Source organism: Saccostrea cucullata, unplaced genomic scaffold (assembly GCF_032062105.1).
Source record: "Saccostrea cucullata isolate Sc308-1 unplaced genomic scaffold, CSIRO_AGI_Scuc_v1 ctg229, whole genome shotgun sequence".
NCBI lineage: Eukaryota > Metazoa > Mollusca > Bivalvia > Ostreida > Ostreidae > Saccostrea > Saccostrea cuccullata.
Genome location: NW_026928915.1, coordinates 160,998 through 177,961, shown reverse-complemented (window position 1 = coordinate 177,961; position 16,964 = coordinate 160,998). Strand labels below are relative to the sequence as shown.

Here is a 16,964-nt window from a genome sequence, read left to right as displayed (position 1 = left end):
GCGACAGTTTACGCTTTTACGCTTTTTACGATATATAAACCCAAGATTTCCACTTTTGGGATAAAATGCGAATCTTGCTTCTCTTTTCAATAACCCGTAAAGCATAATAATTTATCCACCCAAACTATAGCATATTTGATAAGGAGTTTTCACAGGCAATGTAAACGTGAAAAATGACAGCATTATCCCTTCTCATTCAAAACATTCATTACACATTGAAAGTCGAATGAGATACTAGTATAACGTTCCCTCGCTTTTGCGAGAGCAAGATCAATACCAATCTCAAAAGAGGTAGCGGATGCGGAATATCTAGTTTTAATTAGATTGAGGCAATAAAAACGAGTTCTTTAATTTAATGAAAATGAACAATAAAAGAAATATTTTAAGTACATTTTATTTTGCTTCATGGATCTGAATACTACCTCTACAAAATATACATTTCCAGCATGCAAAATGTTTAATCTTATTTGAAAGTTTTTGCAAAAACCTATGACGTCATAAAAGGATAGAATTACCTTTTAAGTTAACGTTTGCCAAGCATGAAGACAAGGTATTTAAAGAGTACATGAAACCAATACCTAACTGGTTGAAGCAAATATACAGCTATCCAATTAAAAACCTCCATACTAAATTCTGAAAATTACAGAAGTATGTAACGACTTTATAACAATCCATGATCCAAGGATAAATTACTATCGCTACTTTTGGTTGTCTGAATTTATTACCATTCACCAGGGTAACAATGATTAAATAGATGAATTTAAATGAAGGTCTTCAGTCTTATTTAATTTCATGATTTGCAGAATCATTATCAAAGATTTCAAGGCTCATTCAATGTTTGTCATATTTGCTGTTTTTAGATTCAAGTGTAGCATAATACGAAAACTCATCAGGATCCATGACAAATCCACAGTCATCTTCGGAAAGCATACTTGTGATTGTATCTCGCCTCAACTCCACGGAAAGATCATCCTTGTTCAGAAGGAGCTTCACTTTTTGCAAGTTTTTACTAGAAACAAGAAAACTCTTAAAACCAATGATAGACATTTTTGGACATGCAGATAATGAGAGAAACTCCAAACTCCTTTCGACAAGACAAGCAAAGGAAGCGTTTGTCAAATTCGTGATACCTTCCAAGTCCAATTCTTTCAGCAATGTTAGGTGCCTGGCCAAAGCAATGATGCTTGTATCAGATAATTTGTTGTTGTGTGCGAGATTAAGGTTTCTTATTTCTGGACAATATTTGCATATCTTTAAAATTTCGGAATCACAGATTCTTTTACATGCGGACAGATCTAGATTTTGTATCCAAGAATGGTCGAATGGAACTTGCAATGGATTAATTGTTTTACAATTTTTCAATACACTGGAGTCATATGAAACGTTTGATTGCGATGTGGTTTTATTTTCTAAATTTCCATTCATTTGACTCTTTTGCTTGATCATTTCATCAGTTAACCCGTACATAACTTTGATTTCGCTTTGACCTTGAATGACTCTAGGACAGCACTTTGATTCGCTGTATGAATTTCCTGATCTAAAGGCTTCATAACAATTACATTTATTGTCGTTTGCTACAATATTTTGATGCAGAGTGGTGATTGGAATTTCCGGAAAACCTTGACTACTACAAAGAACAATTTGCTCAACAAATGGACACCTGTACATCTGAACTTCCTGAAGTCTCGGACAATTCATTAACAAACAACTAAATCCAAATCCTGTGACATGAAGACAGTGACGAAGATTGACAAAGCAAAGTCCATGGCAATGCCGAGACAGCTCCATAATTCCATAGTCTGTGATCCCTAAACATCCCTCAAAATCAACCTTCTTTAGTTGAACACATCCTCTTGAAAGAGCAAGAATTCCTTCATCGGTAACTGCTGATTCATTTGAGTAACATATGCTTAGTTCTTGAAGGTTTCTACAAATGGACAAATATTCCAGAGCTTTGTTGTTTAAGAAAGTATTTTCCCAATGGTCCAAGCAAAAGCGCAGATCCCTATCATCAAATTCTCGCTCAGCTGCAGCAAACGTGTTCAGAAGAGGGCAGTTTTTGCTTATGTACTCGTAAATCTCCTCTGAGATGTTCTCACAATCCAACAGAATAAGCTTTTTTAACTTCCTGCTTGAACATGCTGCGACAAATAAGTTTTTCATTTCATTTGGATCCCTGTCAAAACTATCTAAAGATAATTCTTCAAGCATCGGTAATGACGATGTGAGATCTAATTCGTCTGTTTCGTGTGTTTTACAAGCACTTAATTTTAAAATCCGTAAGTTTTGACACTTCTCAAATATTGTCTTAATTGTGTACCTACTTGTTCTCCGCAGAGAAGCCTGTAAGCTTTCTAACTCGGGATGTTCGCTCACCAAATCCTGCAATTCAACATTCATGTTCTGTCGGTTCCAGACAATATTGGAATCTTCAAACCCTGGAAAGTCATCCGTATTCTGACATTCGACGACTGTTAGTTTTTTCAGCCTCGGTAAAGGTCGTATTGGAGGCAAATAAGAACATAGTTCTGAAAAGAGGCTTCTAGCCCACACAATAATTGTTACATGTGGATATTTTTCGAGCAGTTTACGGAAACAGGCAGGAGATACATTTGTATCAACAGTATAAATCGCTTTCAAATTCGGACATAAAATATCTTCTCTGAGAAATAAGAGAGGTCCGTTATACTCTTCATACATAGGTGCAAGACTCGACCGAAATGGCGATGGGTCACAGAATCTTTTCAAATAAAGTTTTTCAATGTTTGAGGCGAGATATTCGTCAGGTTCTTCTTCATTTATTTCTGAGTACTTCAATTCATCAATGTGTCTTCCTATCACGCGAACACGCTGTATGTATCCTTGTTCGTCTTTGGCCTCTTTGACCCATTTCAGAAGTCCACGTGTATTCCAAAAACACTTCCTGTCTCCCAAATCTCGCCAGTGAGTACAAACAGCTTTAACGTTCTTTACAATGTCATAAAATGACAGAAAGGAAAATATCAACACAAGAAGTTCTTCGGGTAGGTCAGATATTCCTGTAGGCATTGTAACTGAAATGAGATGATTGGTATTTTTAAAAGGTTAATCTGCATCTTTTCTTTATTATTATTTTAACATTTTAGTTATATAAAAAAAACGCTGCACTCGCAGAAAATACTTGCAAGTACTCAAAACTAAATTCAAAATATAAAATTGACCAGACCGCAAGGGCCTTGCAGAGGAGTATAGAATGCAACTTTAAAAAAATCATTGAAATTCAAATATATATGAAGAAATTATCTACCGTCAATCGTTCAAAACGTTTCAGTTTGGTCAATTTTGCAAATGTGTCAAACTGCAAGGTCAATAGGTCAAATATATTAATACTCAAAGAAAGAACGTGTCTTACGAAATCTACCTGTTAAGGTCAGACGACACGTTCCACAAATATATCTTTTGTATTTCTTGGTATTTAATATTAAAAAATATATATATGCATATTTGTCATTCTCTTGTGATTTCTACATTGTTTTCACTATGTTTTTTAATATAAGTACATTAAAAATTGTGATGTAGGCCATTCAGATGTTTACCCATATGGGATATATAAGAAATATCACCCTGTGGTGTCTTATCCAAATGCCTGGTAAGTTATCTTAATTTTTGTGAGGAAACTTGTTTAAGTACCTATACTTTAAAGACAAATTCTTGGAAAAAATTATATATTTTTGAGGAACATGTTGTTTGACCTTAAATATGAAAGCCCTAGCTCCAACCATTCAAAGGTTATAGGACAAGATTAGATTTTTTTTGACAATCAGACCCGTTGATAAACATTTAAAAACAGACGGAGAGGTAAAAATTAAATGTCCCTTTCTTCGAATACAGAGGCAGATAATGAATATAATATCATTTTAATTTAAAAGACACCCTTGTCAAAAAATCCTTCACAGTTCTTGCGTATTAGCAATTCTTTTGGAAAATTTAAAAATTGATTTTACACTTTTTTAAATTTCCCTTTTAAAATGTCTTTCAATTTTTAAATGACCAAATGCGAATGTCAAGGTCACTTTCTGAATTTGCAAATTTAAAGATATCTAAAAGTTTTTATATGTGTCTTTGCAAGATTAGAAAGCAATTACATTTTCTACCCTAGACTATGATGCACAACTTAATATATTTTCTTAATCGACATGGATATATAATTCACTTTAATTAAATCACTTTAAGGATTTTAGACTAAATGAAAAATCTTTTTAATTAAAATCTTATTTCGAATGAGATCATCAATTCTGGCGCACCAGGAACCGGTTGCATTTCGTTTAAATGAATGTTAATTTAACTGAAACTTTATCATACTCATTTAAATTTCTGAAACACTTTAATTCCTGTAAAAAAAAAATAATAAAACGTTCTTTCGTTATTAATCACGGTGAAAATGTTACTGTTGACTGAGGTGTTAAATAAAATTCATATGACAATAAAACTGATTGCTCCCATGCCAAGAAAAGGTTGGCATTCTATTCGGAGAGCGAACTCGGTAAAAGCCGAATTAATGTCATCAGTTTTGAGGGAGGGATCTTAAGTTTTACTGGATGTAAAAAATAGGTACAAAACTAATTATTTAGAAGCCTTTATTGCACCCCCTCTTTTTTTACGGGGAGGGGGGGGGGGGGTAATCTAAATGAAATACGTAAAAGAAGTAAATAAAAAAAAAAAGAAAGTTAAAAATTATTAATTATAGTAAACAAAATCTTCAGTAGAAATAAGCTGTCTTTTAATTTTTTACGTATTTCCATATAATTTTTTTCCCCTTAGTTTATACGTTGTATTTCCATTAGTGAAATCTTCAGAATTAGAGGCGCGTTTGGTCGTCTGACTGGGACAGCATGGCATTGCGGATAATACAAAACATGCCAGTATCAATCCAATTTTAAATGTTAAATGCATTTTTCATTCTAACTAAAGAATAGAAGAACGAGAAGACATATGAAAAAGAGCGAAAAACCTAACTTTATTGTCCATTGATAAAAATACGACATAATTCCGAGGTATGTGTATTGACTTTAAATGTACCATTACGATAAATAGATACATACGATCACCAATAAATGTAAATTAATATCCTTGTCATCTCTACTCTTGATTTAAATAAAGTCCACAGCAATAAAAGATTTCATATGCATTTTGTTAGGATTTGTTCATCGACATTCAACGTTTTGTTTATATGTTTATGTTACGTTACGAGAGCGCTAGCAATCAGTTACACTTTTATTGACTTCATCGGTGCGTAAATCGGACGAGATTTCTTGGCATGAGATGCTACAATTGCACCTCTTTCAAACTTCCATGCATACACATTTTTCATAGAATTAATTAGTGTCAGGTTTTGCTTTCCTTATCTATTTGGGTCGATATTTGTTTGAGCGGGAGAAATCACATCCGTAAACGTCCGAATAAGTACATTTTTCTCAGTTCGTGTTTGGAGTTTAAAGAAGCATAAATTCTAAAATGTAGATATCATACAAATTACTTACCAGTGCGATCAGTAAATGTAAACGACCAGCAAATGCAGCTCTTCTAAACAGTCGCAAAAATCCAACAAGCTTTCGAGGTCAAGAAAGGTAAAATATATATGGTGGACTGGTACAGCCAAAATTAAGTTTTTAATGACTAACGTATTCACCTTCATTCCATTGATGATAGAAAAGCATTTATCAGTTTTTAATTATTCATATCGGAAGATCCCCAAAGGTGATAAAAAATTCACAAACCATGGGTTCATAAAATCCTTTTTTATTGAACAGCTTGATGCCTAAGGCTGTAAATCAAACTGTCTCCAATGTTATGCTGCCAGAATAGTTAGCTTATTCAAAAAAAAAAAAGACAAGAAGATAAAGTCTTCTCCCATCTTAAAAAAATTCACACACATATTACTTAATAAACATTGAAATAAAAAAGATGATACATTTTCTAATGAATTTAATGACAAAAAAATGGGAAGAACCCCCATTAAACATCGAATCAACATATGTCACAGTCACATTGATTTTTAATAGATCAGTACACAAACTGTTGAAGCATTTGTTTTTTAAGGCCTTTCCATTGTGAAAAGCATATGCAGGACCCAAGCTGACGATCTAAAATATCAGCAAGCTCGATCAAACCAGGTACTCGTATGTTCGCTATGCCAATAAATTAGATTTAAACTTTATCTTTAAAAATTGAACCAGACAAGACAGAAATTCCATTTTTTTTTTTTTTTAAAGGAAGGGAGATATGAGTCAATGAAACAGACGGTAACCCTTAAAGCCCTTTGGCTTCTTGTTTTTTGGGTTTTTTTTTTCATTGACATTCACGTATTTCTGAGATCATTAAAATTTCGTCAAAGGTCAACATGTTCAAAAATATATATCTAACTTACAAAAGCTCCAAAACTATGTGGTTTATAAACATACATGTCATGCTTTCAATAACAGCCTTTCAGAGACCATTCAAGTCCAACTTGTCCTTCATTGATAAACATGCATATATGATTCCTGCAATTATGGTTTTTCACTTAAAGTACAGAATTAAGCAGGTGAATTTTATTTTGAATAGTTGTATGCAAATTTCTTGATACATTTTTTCTCAAAATATCTTATTTTTTCAATATTTGTTTTCATGTGATACTTTCTATCTGTTAACCAATGACATAATTACAAACTGTAAAAGTTTATACTAAACACCTCACATAGATTTGGATTTATTGTTAAAATAAATTGTGGACATGTTGATCTTTGACAAAACCTTAAAATGGTCAATCTTTCTGAACGTTGAACGTCTGCAATACGTGTAAACAAGACACAAAACGATAAATGACTGGTTATAGAAAATAGAATCATCCAAAAAATACTAAGTACATTCCTTTAAGGATGTGAAAATTACACAAATGAATGATAACGATGTAAAAATTAAAGGTCAATAGGATAATAAGTGGACTGCTTTTGAATGCCTGCTAGTATTTAAATTATCACTATAAATTACCATCGTAACACTAATAGAATTGCTAATGCGTTCAGTCAGAAATCATTTAATATGTAGAATTGTTACAAATCATCCAATGCTTAAACGAATGATTAGTCATATTTACTACATCTAGATGCAATGATAACGTAAGACGACAATTCGCCAAGAGTCATGAAAAATCCACAGTCTTCCTCGGAAAGCATACTTCTGATTATATCTGGCGTCAACTTTGCGGAAATATCCACTTTGAAATTAAGCTTAATTTCCTTCAAGTTCTTGCTACACACAAGGAAATTCCTTAAACCAGTGACTGAGACTTGTGAATAAGGAGAAAAAGAGAAAAACTCCAAACTTCGTTCAAGAAGATAATTCAAAGAAGCATTTGTCAAGTTTTCAATACCTTTCAAGTCCAAAACCTTCAGAAGTGTTAGTTGTCTGGATACAGCTGTTACACTCGTGTCTGATAACTTGAAGTTGTGGGCGAGATTTAGGTTTCTAATTTCTGGAAAATGTTTGCAGATCCTTAAAACATCAGAATCGCAGATTCTTCTACAATTGGAAAGATCCAGTTTTTGTATCCGAGAGCAATCGAATGGAGCTTGCAAATGATGGACTGCTGTAGGGTCTTTTGATAAGTCCCTGTCTTCTAAGTCGGTTAATTGAAATCCAGTTTGAGTCTCTTCATATTGATTACTTCGACTGCATTGCCTGATCATTTCATCTGTTAGCCCGTATAGAACTTTGATCTCGTTCTGGCCTTGAATGACTATAGGGCAGCACTTTGATTCGCTGTACGAATCCCATGATTCCCATGAGTTGTAGATTTCAATACAATCACACTTAGTACCAACTGCTGCCACATTTTCAAACAGAGAGGAAATAGAAACTTCTGGAAAGCTATCATCATTTCGAAGAATCTCTTTTACAAATGGACAGCTGTGCATCTGGACTTCCTGAAGTCTCGGACAATTTATAACCAAACAATAAAACCCGAAACCAGTAATATGATAACAGTTACAAAGATTGACAAAGCAAAGGCCATGACAATGCCGAGACAGCTCCATAATTCCATAGTCCGTGATTCCTAAACATCCCTCAAAATCGACCTTCTTCAGTTGAATACATCCTCGTGAAAGAGCAAGAATTCCTTCGTCGGTAACCGCTGATTTATCTGAGTAACAAATGCACAGATCTTGGAGGTTTCTACAATTGGACATATATTCCAGAGCCTTGTTGTTTATGAAAGTATTTTTCCAATGTTTCAAGAAAAAGCTTAGGTCCATTTCCGTGTCGTCAAAGTTTCGCTTAGCTACAGCAAACTGTTCTAGAAGAGGACATTCTTTGCTGATGTAATTGTACATCTCCTCCGTAACGTTCATACTGTTTAAGAGGGAAATTCTTTTTAATTTTGGACTTTTACAAGCAGCAACAAATAAGTTTTTCATTTCTCTTGGGTTTCTGTCAAAGTTATTTAAAAATAATTCTTCAAGTATCGGCAATGTCGATGTGAGTTCTAGTTCATCGGTTTTAAAAGTACTTATCTTTAAAACCCGTAGATTCTGACATGTCTCAAATATTGTCTTAATTGTGCGGCCACTCGTACTGCGTAAGGAAACATGCAAGAATTCTAACTCTGGGTGTGTCTTGACCAAATCCTGCAAATATCCATTTCTGTTTTGTCTGTTGTAGTTAATGTTGGAGATGTCAATTTCTGGAAAATCTTCTGTATCATGGCATTCGAGAACCGTAAGGTTTTCAATTTTGGGCAATTGTTGAATTGAAGGTAAATAAGCACATAGTTCTGAGAAAAGACTCCTGGCCCACACAATAGTTGTAACCTGTGGATATTTCTCAAGCAGTTTCCGAAAACTTGTCGGAGATATGTTACTATCAACAGAAGATATTGCTTTCAAATTCGGACAGAGAATGTCTTTTCTTAGAAATAGAAGTGGTCCGTTATATTCATAATATGTAAAGTACTTGTGAAATGGTGATGGTTCGCAGAATCTTTTCAAATAAAGTTTTTCAATGTTTGAGGCAAGATGTTCGTCAGGTTCGAATTCGTCGTCATTTATTTCTGAGTACTTCAATTCATCAATGTGTCTTGCTATCCCGCGGACACGCTGTATATATCCTTGTTCGTCTTTGGCCTCATTTACCCATTTCAGAAGTCCACGTGTATTCCAAAGACACTTCCGGTCTCCCAAATTTCGCCAGTGAGTACACACAGCTTTAACGTTCTTTATAATGTCATAAAATGACAGAAAAGAAAATATCATCACAAGAAGTTCATTCGGTAGGTCAGATATCCCAACAGGCATTGTAACTGAAATGAGGAAATTGATATTTCTTTAAAGGTTAATTAAGTACATATAAGAAATAAATCAAAAAGTCCATCAGGTCAAAAATCCTCGCGGACCTTGTGCCAAAATCTGGAAACTGTTCATATCTTTTCTCTGAAACGGCTTTTGTTAGGGAGTCACGAACAACTTTATGACATCATGCTGTTCCACAAAAATGTCCTACATAAGGTCATCTATAAAAAAAAAACTGATTTGTTTGCCTTCTCCCAACCGACTGGCTATAAATGGGCCACCTAATTTTTTTTTAACCTTCAGTCTACGATATTTTTTTTATTTTACCCCTCAACGTTGTCGGGAGAAAGAAAACAAAAAATATTTATCAGTGGTCTCGCACTTTTCTTTCTTTGCTACTTAAGGTTCATAAACCCTCTGCTCATTCATATAAAATGTTGCGTGAACCTTAGTGATTTTTCAAAAGAAATGTATTTTATAAGTAAAATACAAACAACTATAACATAGCTTGCGGGGAAAATTGGACAAAAAAGACACTTTAACTTGGCAAATTTATAGAGGAATAAATAAATAGACATTTATGTCATAAAGGTTTCGTCAAAGGTCAACATGTCTAAAAAATTATTTTTACAATTGCTCCAAAACTATGTGTGGTATGAAGTCAAAACGTTTACATTTTGTAAATATATCACTAATTAATAGATAGAAAGTGTACTTGATAACAAATATTTTTAAAAAGATACCTTTTGAGAAAAATTGTATCAGAAAATGTGCATATTTTAAAAAAATGTACCTGCTTAATTCTGTCCTTTTTGTGAAAACCAACATTGTAGAAATAATATATGTTTATCATTGAAGGGCAAGTTGGACGTGAATGGTCTCTGAAAGGCTGTTATTGAAAGCATGACATGTATAAAGACAAGGCCCCTATAGAATCCGCCATTTGCAGTGTACTTTTACTTTCAAGTTTTAACATTTGAACAAAATAAACAGGGAAAACAACTTTCCAGAGGCTATCCAAGCCCAACTTGTCCTTCATTGATAAACATATTTTGTTTCTGCAATGATGGTTTTCACTAAAAGCATGGAATTAATTAGGTGTATTTTTTGGAAAATATATGCATTTTTAAGTAGAATTTTTCTCATTTAATATTATTCCAAGCATTTTTTTTATCAAGTGATACTTTCTATCTGTTAATCAATAAATAATTTATAAACTGTAAAAGCTTTAACTTTATACCTTACATAGTTTTGGGACTATTGTAAAAATAAATCTTCGGACATGTTGACCTTTGACGAAACCTTAAGAGTTATCCCTCTTATCAGAGTATCAATGTACTTTAAGAAGAAAGCAAGTTGTGAAGAAGTTTAATCACCAGGGGGTCGTAACATAAAGCTTGCTAAGTTTTCGACTTGAGTAGGGTCATAAGTGTGTTTTAGGCACAATTCAAGGACCTGTCTAAATACTACTTAAGTATGTCTTAAACCGTAACATAAAACGAACTTTGTGAGGTGTTAGCTAAGTCAAAACTTAAGTTCACAATTTTTCTCATGAATCATGCTAGTTTTTCAATTTATATACTTGCAGGATAATAAATATTCAGTTATACTTTTTGTTATATATAAAATTGATTTCTTTTCTTAAATTTTAGAAAGGTCATTATATTTCGTATTATAATCATAGCTCACAGTCCCTCTAGTCTAGTTTAAATCGCTAGGAGGATTTGTGTAAATTTCTAGATACCCGGTGCCCCCATGTTCATCAATTCTGGCTCCTCCAGAAGAGTATTATTTCGTTCTATTGATCGTTTTTATTTATCAAAGGCTATAGCATGATCATTATATCTTATCAACCATTAATTTTTAAAAATACATTATTCTAAACTGTTATGGATATAAGGTAATTGGCATTAAATGATCGCATTGTAGGTGTACAATCAAAATAAGTTCCAAGAAACAATTGTTTTATCACCGCTTCAAGGACATACGCAATGGATTTTGAATTTATTGTCAACTTCCCTGGAGTTCAACTAAGTAAGTCAAAGATGCTTTGCAATGCTTTTAATGTCTATATATATATGGTGTTGTACACCTCTTCTAAAACAAATTTGGATGGGGAATAAATAGAATTTATTTATTTGTAAATTTTGTATATTTTTCTTTGACTAATGCAAGAATTTTCATCATTAGATATCTGTTCAAAACCCCTGGTAACACATGTCTAAGAACATGCATGGGTACTGAAATTTTTAAGAAGATGGGCGCATTTGGCGTGTGATCTGCAGGAATTATTTGTACGAAACATTTATGGTTTAAATGTCCATAATTTGGTTGGCTGAACATAGCTGGTCAGGTTTTACAAACACGTCCATTGGTTTTTTTTTATTTAGTTTGAAAGAACTTGTGAGATTGTAACATTTATGTCTTTTTTCCTAAGGGGTACTATAACATAGTAATGTTTCACAAAAAATAAACACCCAAAAAATTTAATACATAGATGCATGATACGTGTACCTGTCATTATAGAATAGAAGATCGAAATTGATTTCGCTCGAGAACCAAACTGAACCAAAATTTATCTAATACAAAATTTTAATACGTAAGTACATAAATCGAAACTGACAAAAAAAAATGCTTGTTTGCATGAAAAAAAATTAAGGCCCATGCCAGGCTCGAACCAAAAGATTTCGCTTCGAGTGCACCGAACAGGTAGCCAAACTTACTGAGCTATCAACAAACATACAGATGATTTTAATAGGACAAAGAAGCACCACATTCACACATTTGGATTTTTTGGGAAAAAGTTCATTTTCGTGGTCTCTGGGTCTTCTCTCCATTTTTTAAAAATGTGTCTTAGTTTCTCTGAATTAAAATACACACAAATAATTCTTCAAAATCATGGAGAGAAGACCCAGAGATAGAAAATTTTTAGAAAAACGTGTTTAAAAATGTACAATTTTGTACCAAATGTCTGATCTGGCCAATTTTCAAGTTATTTTTTAGCAAATCAAAGGCTCAATTTCAGGGGGGAAAAATTCCTTTCCTGTTGCACAGGAACTCGATAAATGAAAAAAATGTTAAAATTTCATGTGACATGTCGGTAAAATTTTCACTTTTCAATTACACCCAGATTCCTGCCGAATGCCAATCAAAAGCGCCCTCGTTCTTTAATAGTAGAATATCTTGAAAAATTATCAGTTGGTAAGGTAGGTTGCTTATGTCCTTAAAACATAGGGGTCTGTGTCGTATTGTCATGCAATAAATGTGCTATACATTTGAATACTCGGATGTAGTCGTTGAAGATTTCCTTAAAGGTCAACCTGTCCAAAAATTTATTTTTACAATAGCTCCGAAACTATGTGGTTTATAATGTTAAAACTTTGACAGTTTATAAATTATACACCATTGATTAACAGATAGAAAGTATCACTTGATAACAAATACTTAGAAAAAATATTTATCAAGAAAAATTCTTTATAAAAAATGCATTTATTTAGAAAAAACAACAAATAATTCATTCTGTGCGTTTAGTGAAAGCCATCATTGCAGAAACAATAAATGTGTATCAATGAAAGGCTAGTTGGACTTTGATAGTCTCTGGTAAGTTATTTTCTGTGTTAATTTTATCCAAATGTTTAGATCTGAACTGAAAGTACATTGCAAATGGCCAATTATGTAGGGGTCTGTCTTTACACCTACATCTACATAGTACAGCGTTCCCTCAAACCTGATGATTATACGCTGGCCCTGCACAAACGGACCTCTAAAAAAAGTATATGAAAAAAAACGAAGTGCCATGGAAAGTTTAAATAAACTAAGTGCTATGGAAAACAATTTACATTGTGCATGAAAAAGGTGTGTATATATATATATATAATTACATTGTGCTCTTATTAGCTCTATAAATATAAGAGTTATGGAACATGGCTTGTGACCAGAGTTCTGAACTGGTCCAGAGAGGCAGCTGCCACCACTGAGTGTGGAAGAGAATTCCACAAAGTCACTGTATGTGCACATTATGTCATGTTCAATAACAGCCTTGTAGAGACCATTCACGTCAAACTTGCCCTTCATTGATAAACATATATAATTTCTGCATTGATGGTTTCCACAAAAGGACAGAATTAAGCAGGTGCATTTTTCTTTACAGATGCACATTTTTTGTTACAATTTTTCTAAAAAAAATTTACTTTTTCAAAGTATTTTTATCAAGTGATACTTTCTATCTCTTAATCAGTTATATATTTATAAACTGTTAAAGTTTTAACTTTACACCTTACATAGTTTTGCAGCTATTGTAAAAATAAATTTTTGGACATGTTGACCTTTGAAGAAACCTTAATTTGTTTGAAATTATAAATTTTTTAACAAAAATGCAATTGCACCAATGTCATCTTTCCATCTACTATGTATGTAGATCAAAAACTTAAATTAAACAAGAGGCCCAGGAGCCACATCGCTCACCTGAGAAGCTTTGACCATTCTGTTCTTTACCAGATTTCCCCCTGATAAAACATATTGTGACCCCACCTACCCCACTGATCATAATTTAGACAATTTAAAAAATCTACACTACCCCAGGATGCTTCCACTTATGTTTCAGCTTTTCTGGCCCAGTGGTTCTTGAGAAGATTTTTTTAATGACCCCACCCTATTTTTGTCTTTTCTTGACTATCTCCCCTTTGTGAGGAGACTTGGCCCTTCATTTTAACAATTTAAATTTCCCTTCACCCAAGGATGCTTTGTACCATGTTTGATCGAAATTGGCCCCGTGGTTCTTGAGAAAAAGTCGAAAATATGGAAAGTTTACAGACGGACGGACAGACAGAAAGACGGACAGACGACGGACAAAATGTGATCAGAAAAGCTCACAGGTGAGCTAAAAAGTATTCAAATTTATTCGTTCTACTCCCAAAAATAATTTGTCCGTTTTGCCTTCCGTATTCAATGTAAGAGTGGAAGAAAACACACGATGCACTCGGAAAAGTTTATACAATTATTTTTTCTATTTGTATTTTAAATAAATATGTACAGTATTATGATACACTTAAAGTATCATACAGAATTTAATCACATATTACACTTACCAATTCGAAAAGTTTATGCTGTCGACCAGTAAATCTGCTTTTCAGAAGAGTCGTAAGAATTACGCAAAACACGAGCTTGACGAAGGTCAAAAGAGGTGAATAAAATACGGTGAATTGGTATCGCTAAAAATATTAATTCGTACATCATTTCGATTCCATTTGTCCGCTTTTATCAATAATATTGCATGTCAGTATCCAAAACGTATCCAGGAGATGATACTTGATATTATTTTAAACTCTATTATAAATCAGCGAAATTGTTTTTAGGTGAACCGACGGAAATGAAAGTACCGGTATACATGTTTTGCTATTTTTGTTGAGGTTGGGCGAAGTTTTACTCGATTCTTCATCATAGCCCTTTTTAAAAGGCCTTGTTCCACCATAGTCTTGTGAACTTAAGGTAGGAAATGAAATACACATGCAGATATTTTACAAAACTTCTTAAAATAAAAAAAAATTGATTAGACATGCATGGAAGATGTTACTATTGTGTTTCATTGTACCAGTCAAAGTTTCAGATGCTGCAATTTCAGCAAAGGAATGACCAGGTTAATGTTTTTGGTGCAGGTTAACATTTTTGGTGCAGTTTTTAGTGTAGGTCTCATTTCCGAGTAACTATAAGCCCTGTGTTGATCAAACTTACATGGATGGTACATCTTAGGATGCATATTACAAGACTTGCTTCGGATGCTGAATCTGACCTACATTTTCCGGTTGAGTGAACAGGTTAAAGTTTTTGGTGCAGGTTTCATTTCGAAGATACTATGAGCCCTATAATGACCAAACTTGCATGGATGGTACATCTTAGGATGCATATTACAAGACTTGCTTCGGATGCTGAATCTGACCTACATTTTCCGGTTGAGTGAACAGTTTAAAGTTTTTGGTGCAGGCTTCATTTCCAAGTTTCTATGAGACATATAATGACCAAACTTGCATGGATGGTACATCTTAGGATGCATACTACCAGTCTTTAAAATCAAATCCTGAATTATTATTTGCGTGTACTTAGCTTCCTTTTGAAATTTTCTGATGCAAATAAAGTGCCCGTATTGTAGGTGACCTGACCCTAAGTACAATTGGCGGTGGGATTTGATGGACTTTTGATTTCTACTGAAAACAAAGTACAGTTTTAATACAGATATTGCCCTGTATTTTTCTAAAATTTTGAATTGATGTAAGAAACTAAAACTTATCCTTTCTAAATCATTTTTCCTTACAGTAAAAATGTAAAAATTTACGTTTTGAAAATTGAAATTTGTTTTTGGAAATTAAATTTGAATATTTATGATAAAAAGGTAAAACGTTAACACGTAAAACATGTTTAGAAATTTGAAAAATTATATTTTTGACTCAAATATAAGATTTAAATTTACGAGTTCGGTTTAAATTTATTAAATTTAACTATTGTATTAAAATTTTAAATCTCTAATTCATTGTAGAGATTTGATTTGTTAAGTGTTACAAAGACCCTTTCCCAGTAGATAAAAGGATTGTCTGTTAGCTGCACACTATTCGCATTTTAGAGTAATCTGTCCTTAAGACTACTTTAAGATGACATTTTAAAAACTCCCGCGTATTACTTTCAAATCATTTTGAACATTTTTTTTATACATCAAGATAAATAAATATCAAACATTTGCCACAAAAGTGACATCTTTGTGTGTCTTTGAGGGGTTAATGTCAGGTCTTAACATGTTAAAACAATGACAATGACAATGATTTATTCTCTTACATGTACAAACGTACATTGTAGAGAGGAGGTAGGAAAAGATACAAACACATAGAAAAAGAATATAATACCGGATACATGTATAATAAACAGTACAAAATATCATGTTAAAGTTCAAGTCAATTATTTTCATCTATAATTTGTTTGACAATCAATGAAATAAAATTTTACATAATTTTTTTCAATGCTGAACAGTTTGTTGTTGTAAAAAGTTGCTTAAAAACGAAAATGAATAAGTTCAGTATTTCCTATTTTATACAAGATAATTTTCTAAGTGTATAAAATATGTTAGACCTTATTGTATAAATGTTTTTAAAGTTCAATTAAATGACGACAGACCATTGACAACCAGTATTTACACTGGCTGGGCCTGTGACACACACCAGTAAACCTTAAATCGTGTTATTCAAGTTCAAACCAAAGAATGAAAATAAACGTGGGCTAAGAATTCCAAAATCTTTTTTTTTTTAATATTGTAAAAATGTGATTTTGTTTTGCTTGCTAAATGCTCAAATGGAGGGTCAAGGCTGTTGTGACCCCCTCTTTAGTTGTTTTTCTTTAATTCTTTTATATTTTATGACTAAAATACAAAATACCTTTGCAGATGCAGAAGTCAAGTGTTGGCGGGAATTACCATTCTTTTTCAATAAAAATATTTATTAACACATTTATATGTTTAGAATATTAAAACAAAGCAAAATTAATATATTAAATTGAACAAACATTCATTGACTTCTTCTTCAAGCTAAGTTCACGATAGCAATTATAATAAAACCAAATATATTTATCAACAAGGGTGAGGAAATTTTAAAATGCTTATATAATGTTTGATCTAGTATA

At 32.9% G+C, this 16,964-nt stretch overlaps 2 protein-coding genes across 2 annotated transcripts; both read right to left on the bottom strand.

Annotated features, from left to right (window-relative positions):
- Window positions 1-338: 338 nt before the first annotated feature.
- Window positions 339-5,594, bottom strand: LOC134279199 (uncharacterized). The gene is made up of 2 exons (XM_062761549.1): window positions 5,520-5,594; window positions 339-3,053 (listed from the first exon to the last, which is right to left on the bottom strand). Exon 2 carries the CDS (start codon window positions 3,046-3,048, stop codon window positions 832-834), a length of 2,217 nt encoding a protein of 738 aa, XP_062617533.1. The 5' UTR covers window positions 3,049-3,053; window positions 5,520-5,594; the 3' UTR covers window positions 339-831.
- Window positions 5,595-7,100: 1,506 nt separating this feature from the next.
- On the bottom strand, window positions 7,101-8,369 carry LOC134279187 (F-box/LRR-repeat protein 2-like). Its single transcript, XM_062761538.1, has one exon. The coding sequence runs from the start codon at window positions 8,367-8,369 to the stop codon at window positions 7,101-7,103; it is 1,269 nt and encodes a 422-aa protein (XP_062617522.1).
- Between the last annotated feature and the right edge of the window lie 8,595 nt (window positions 8,370-16,964).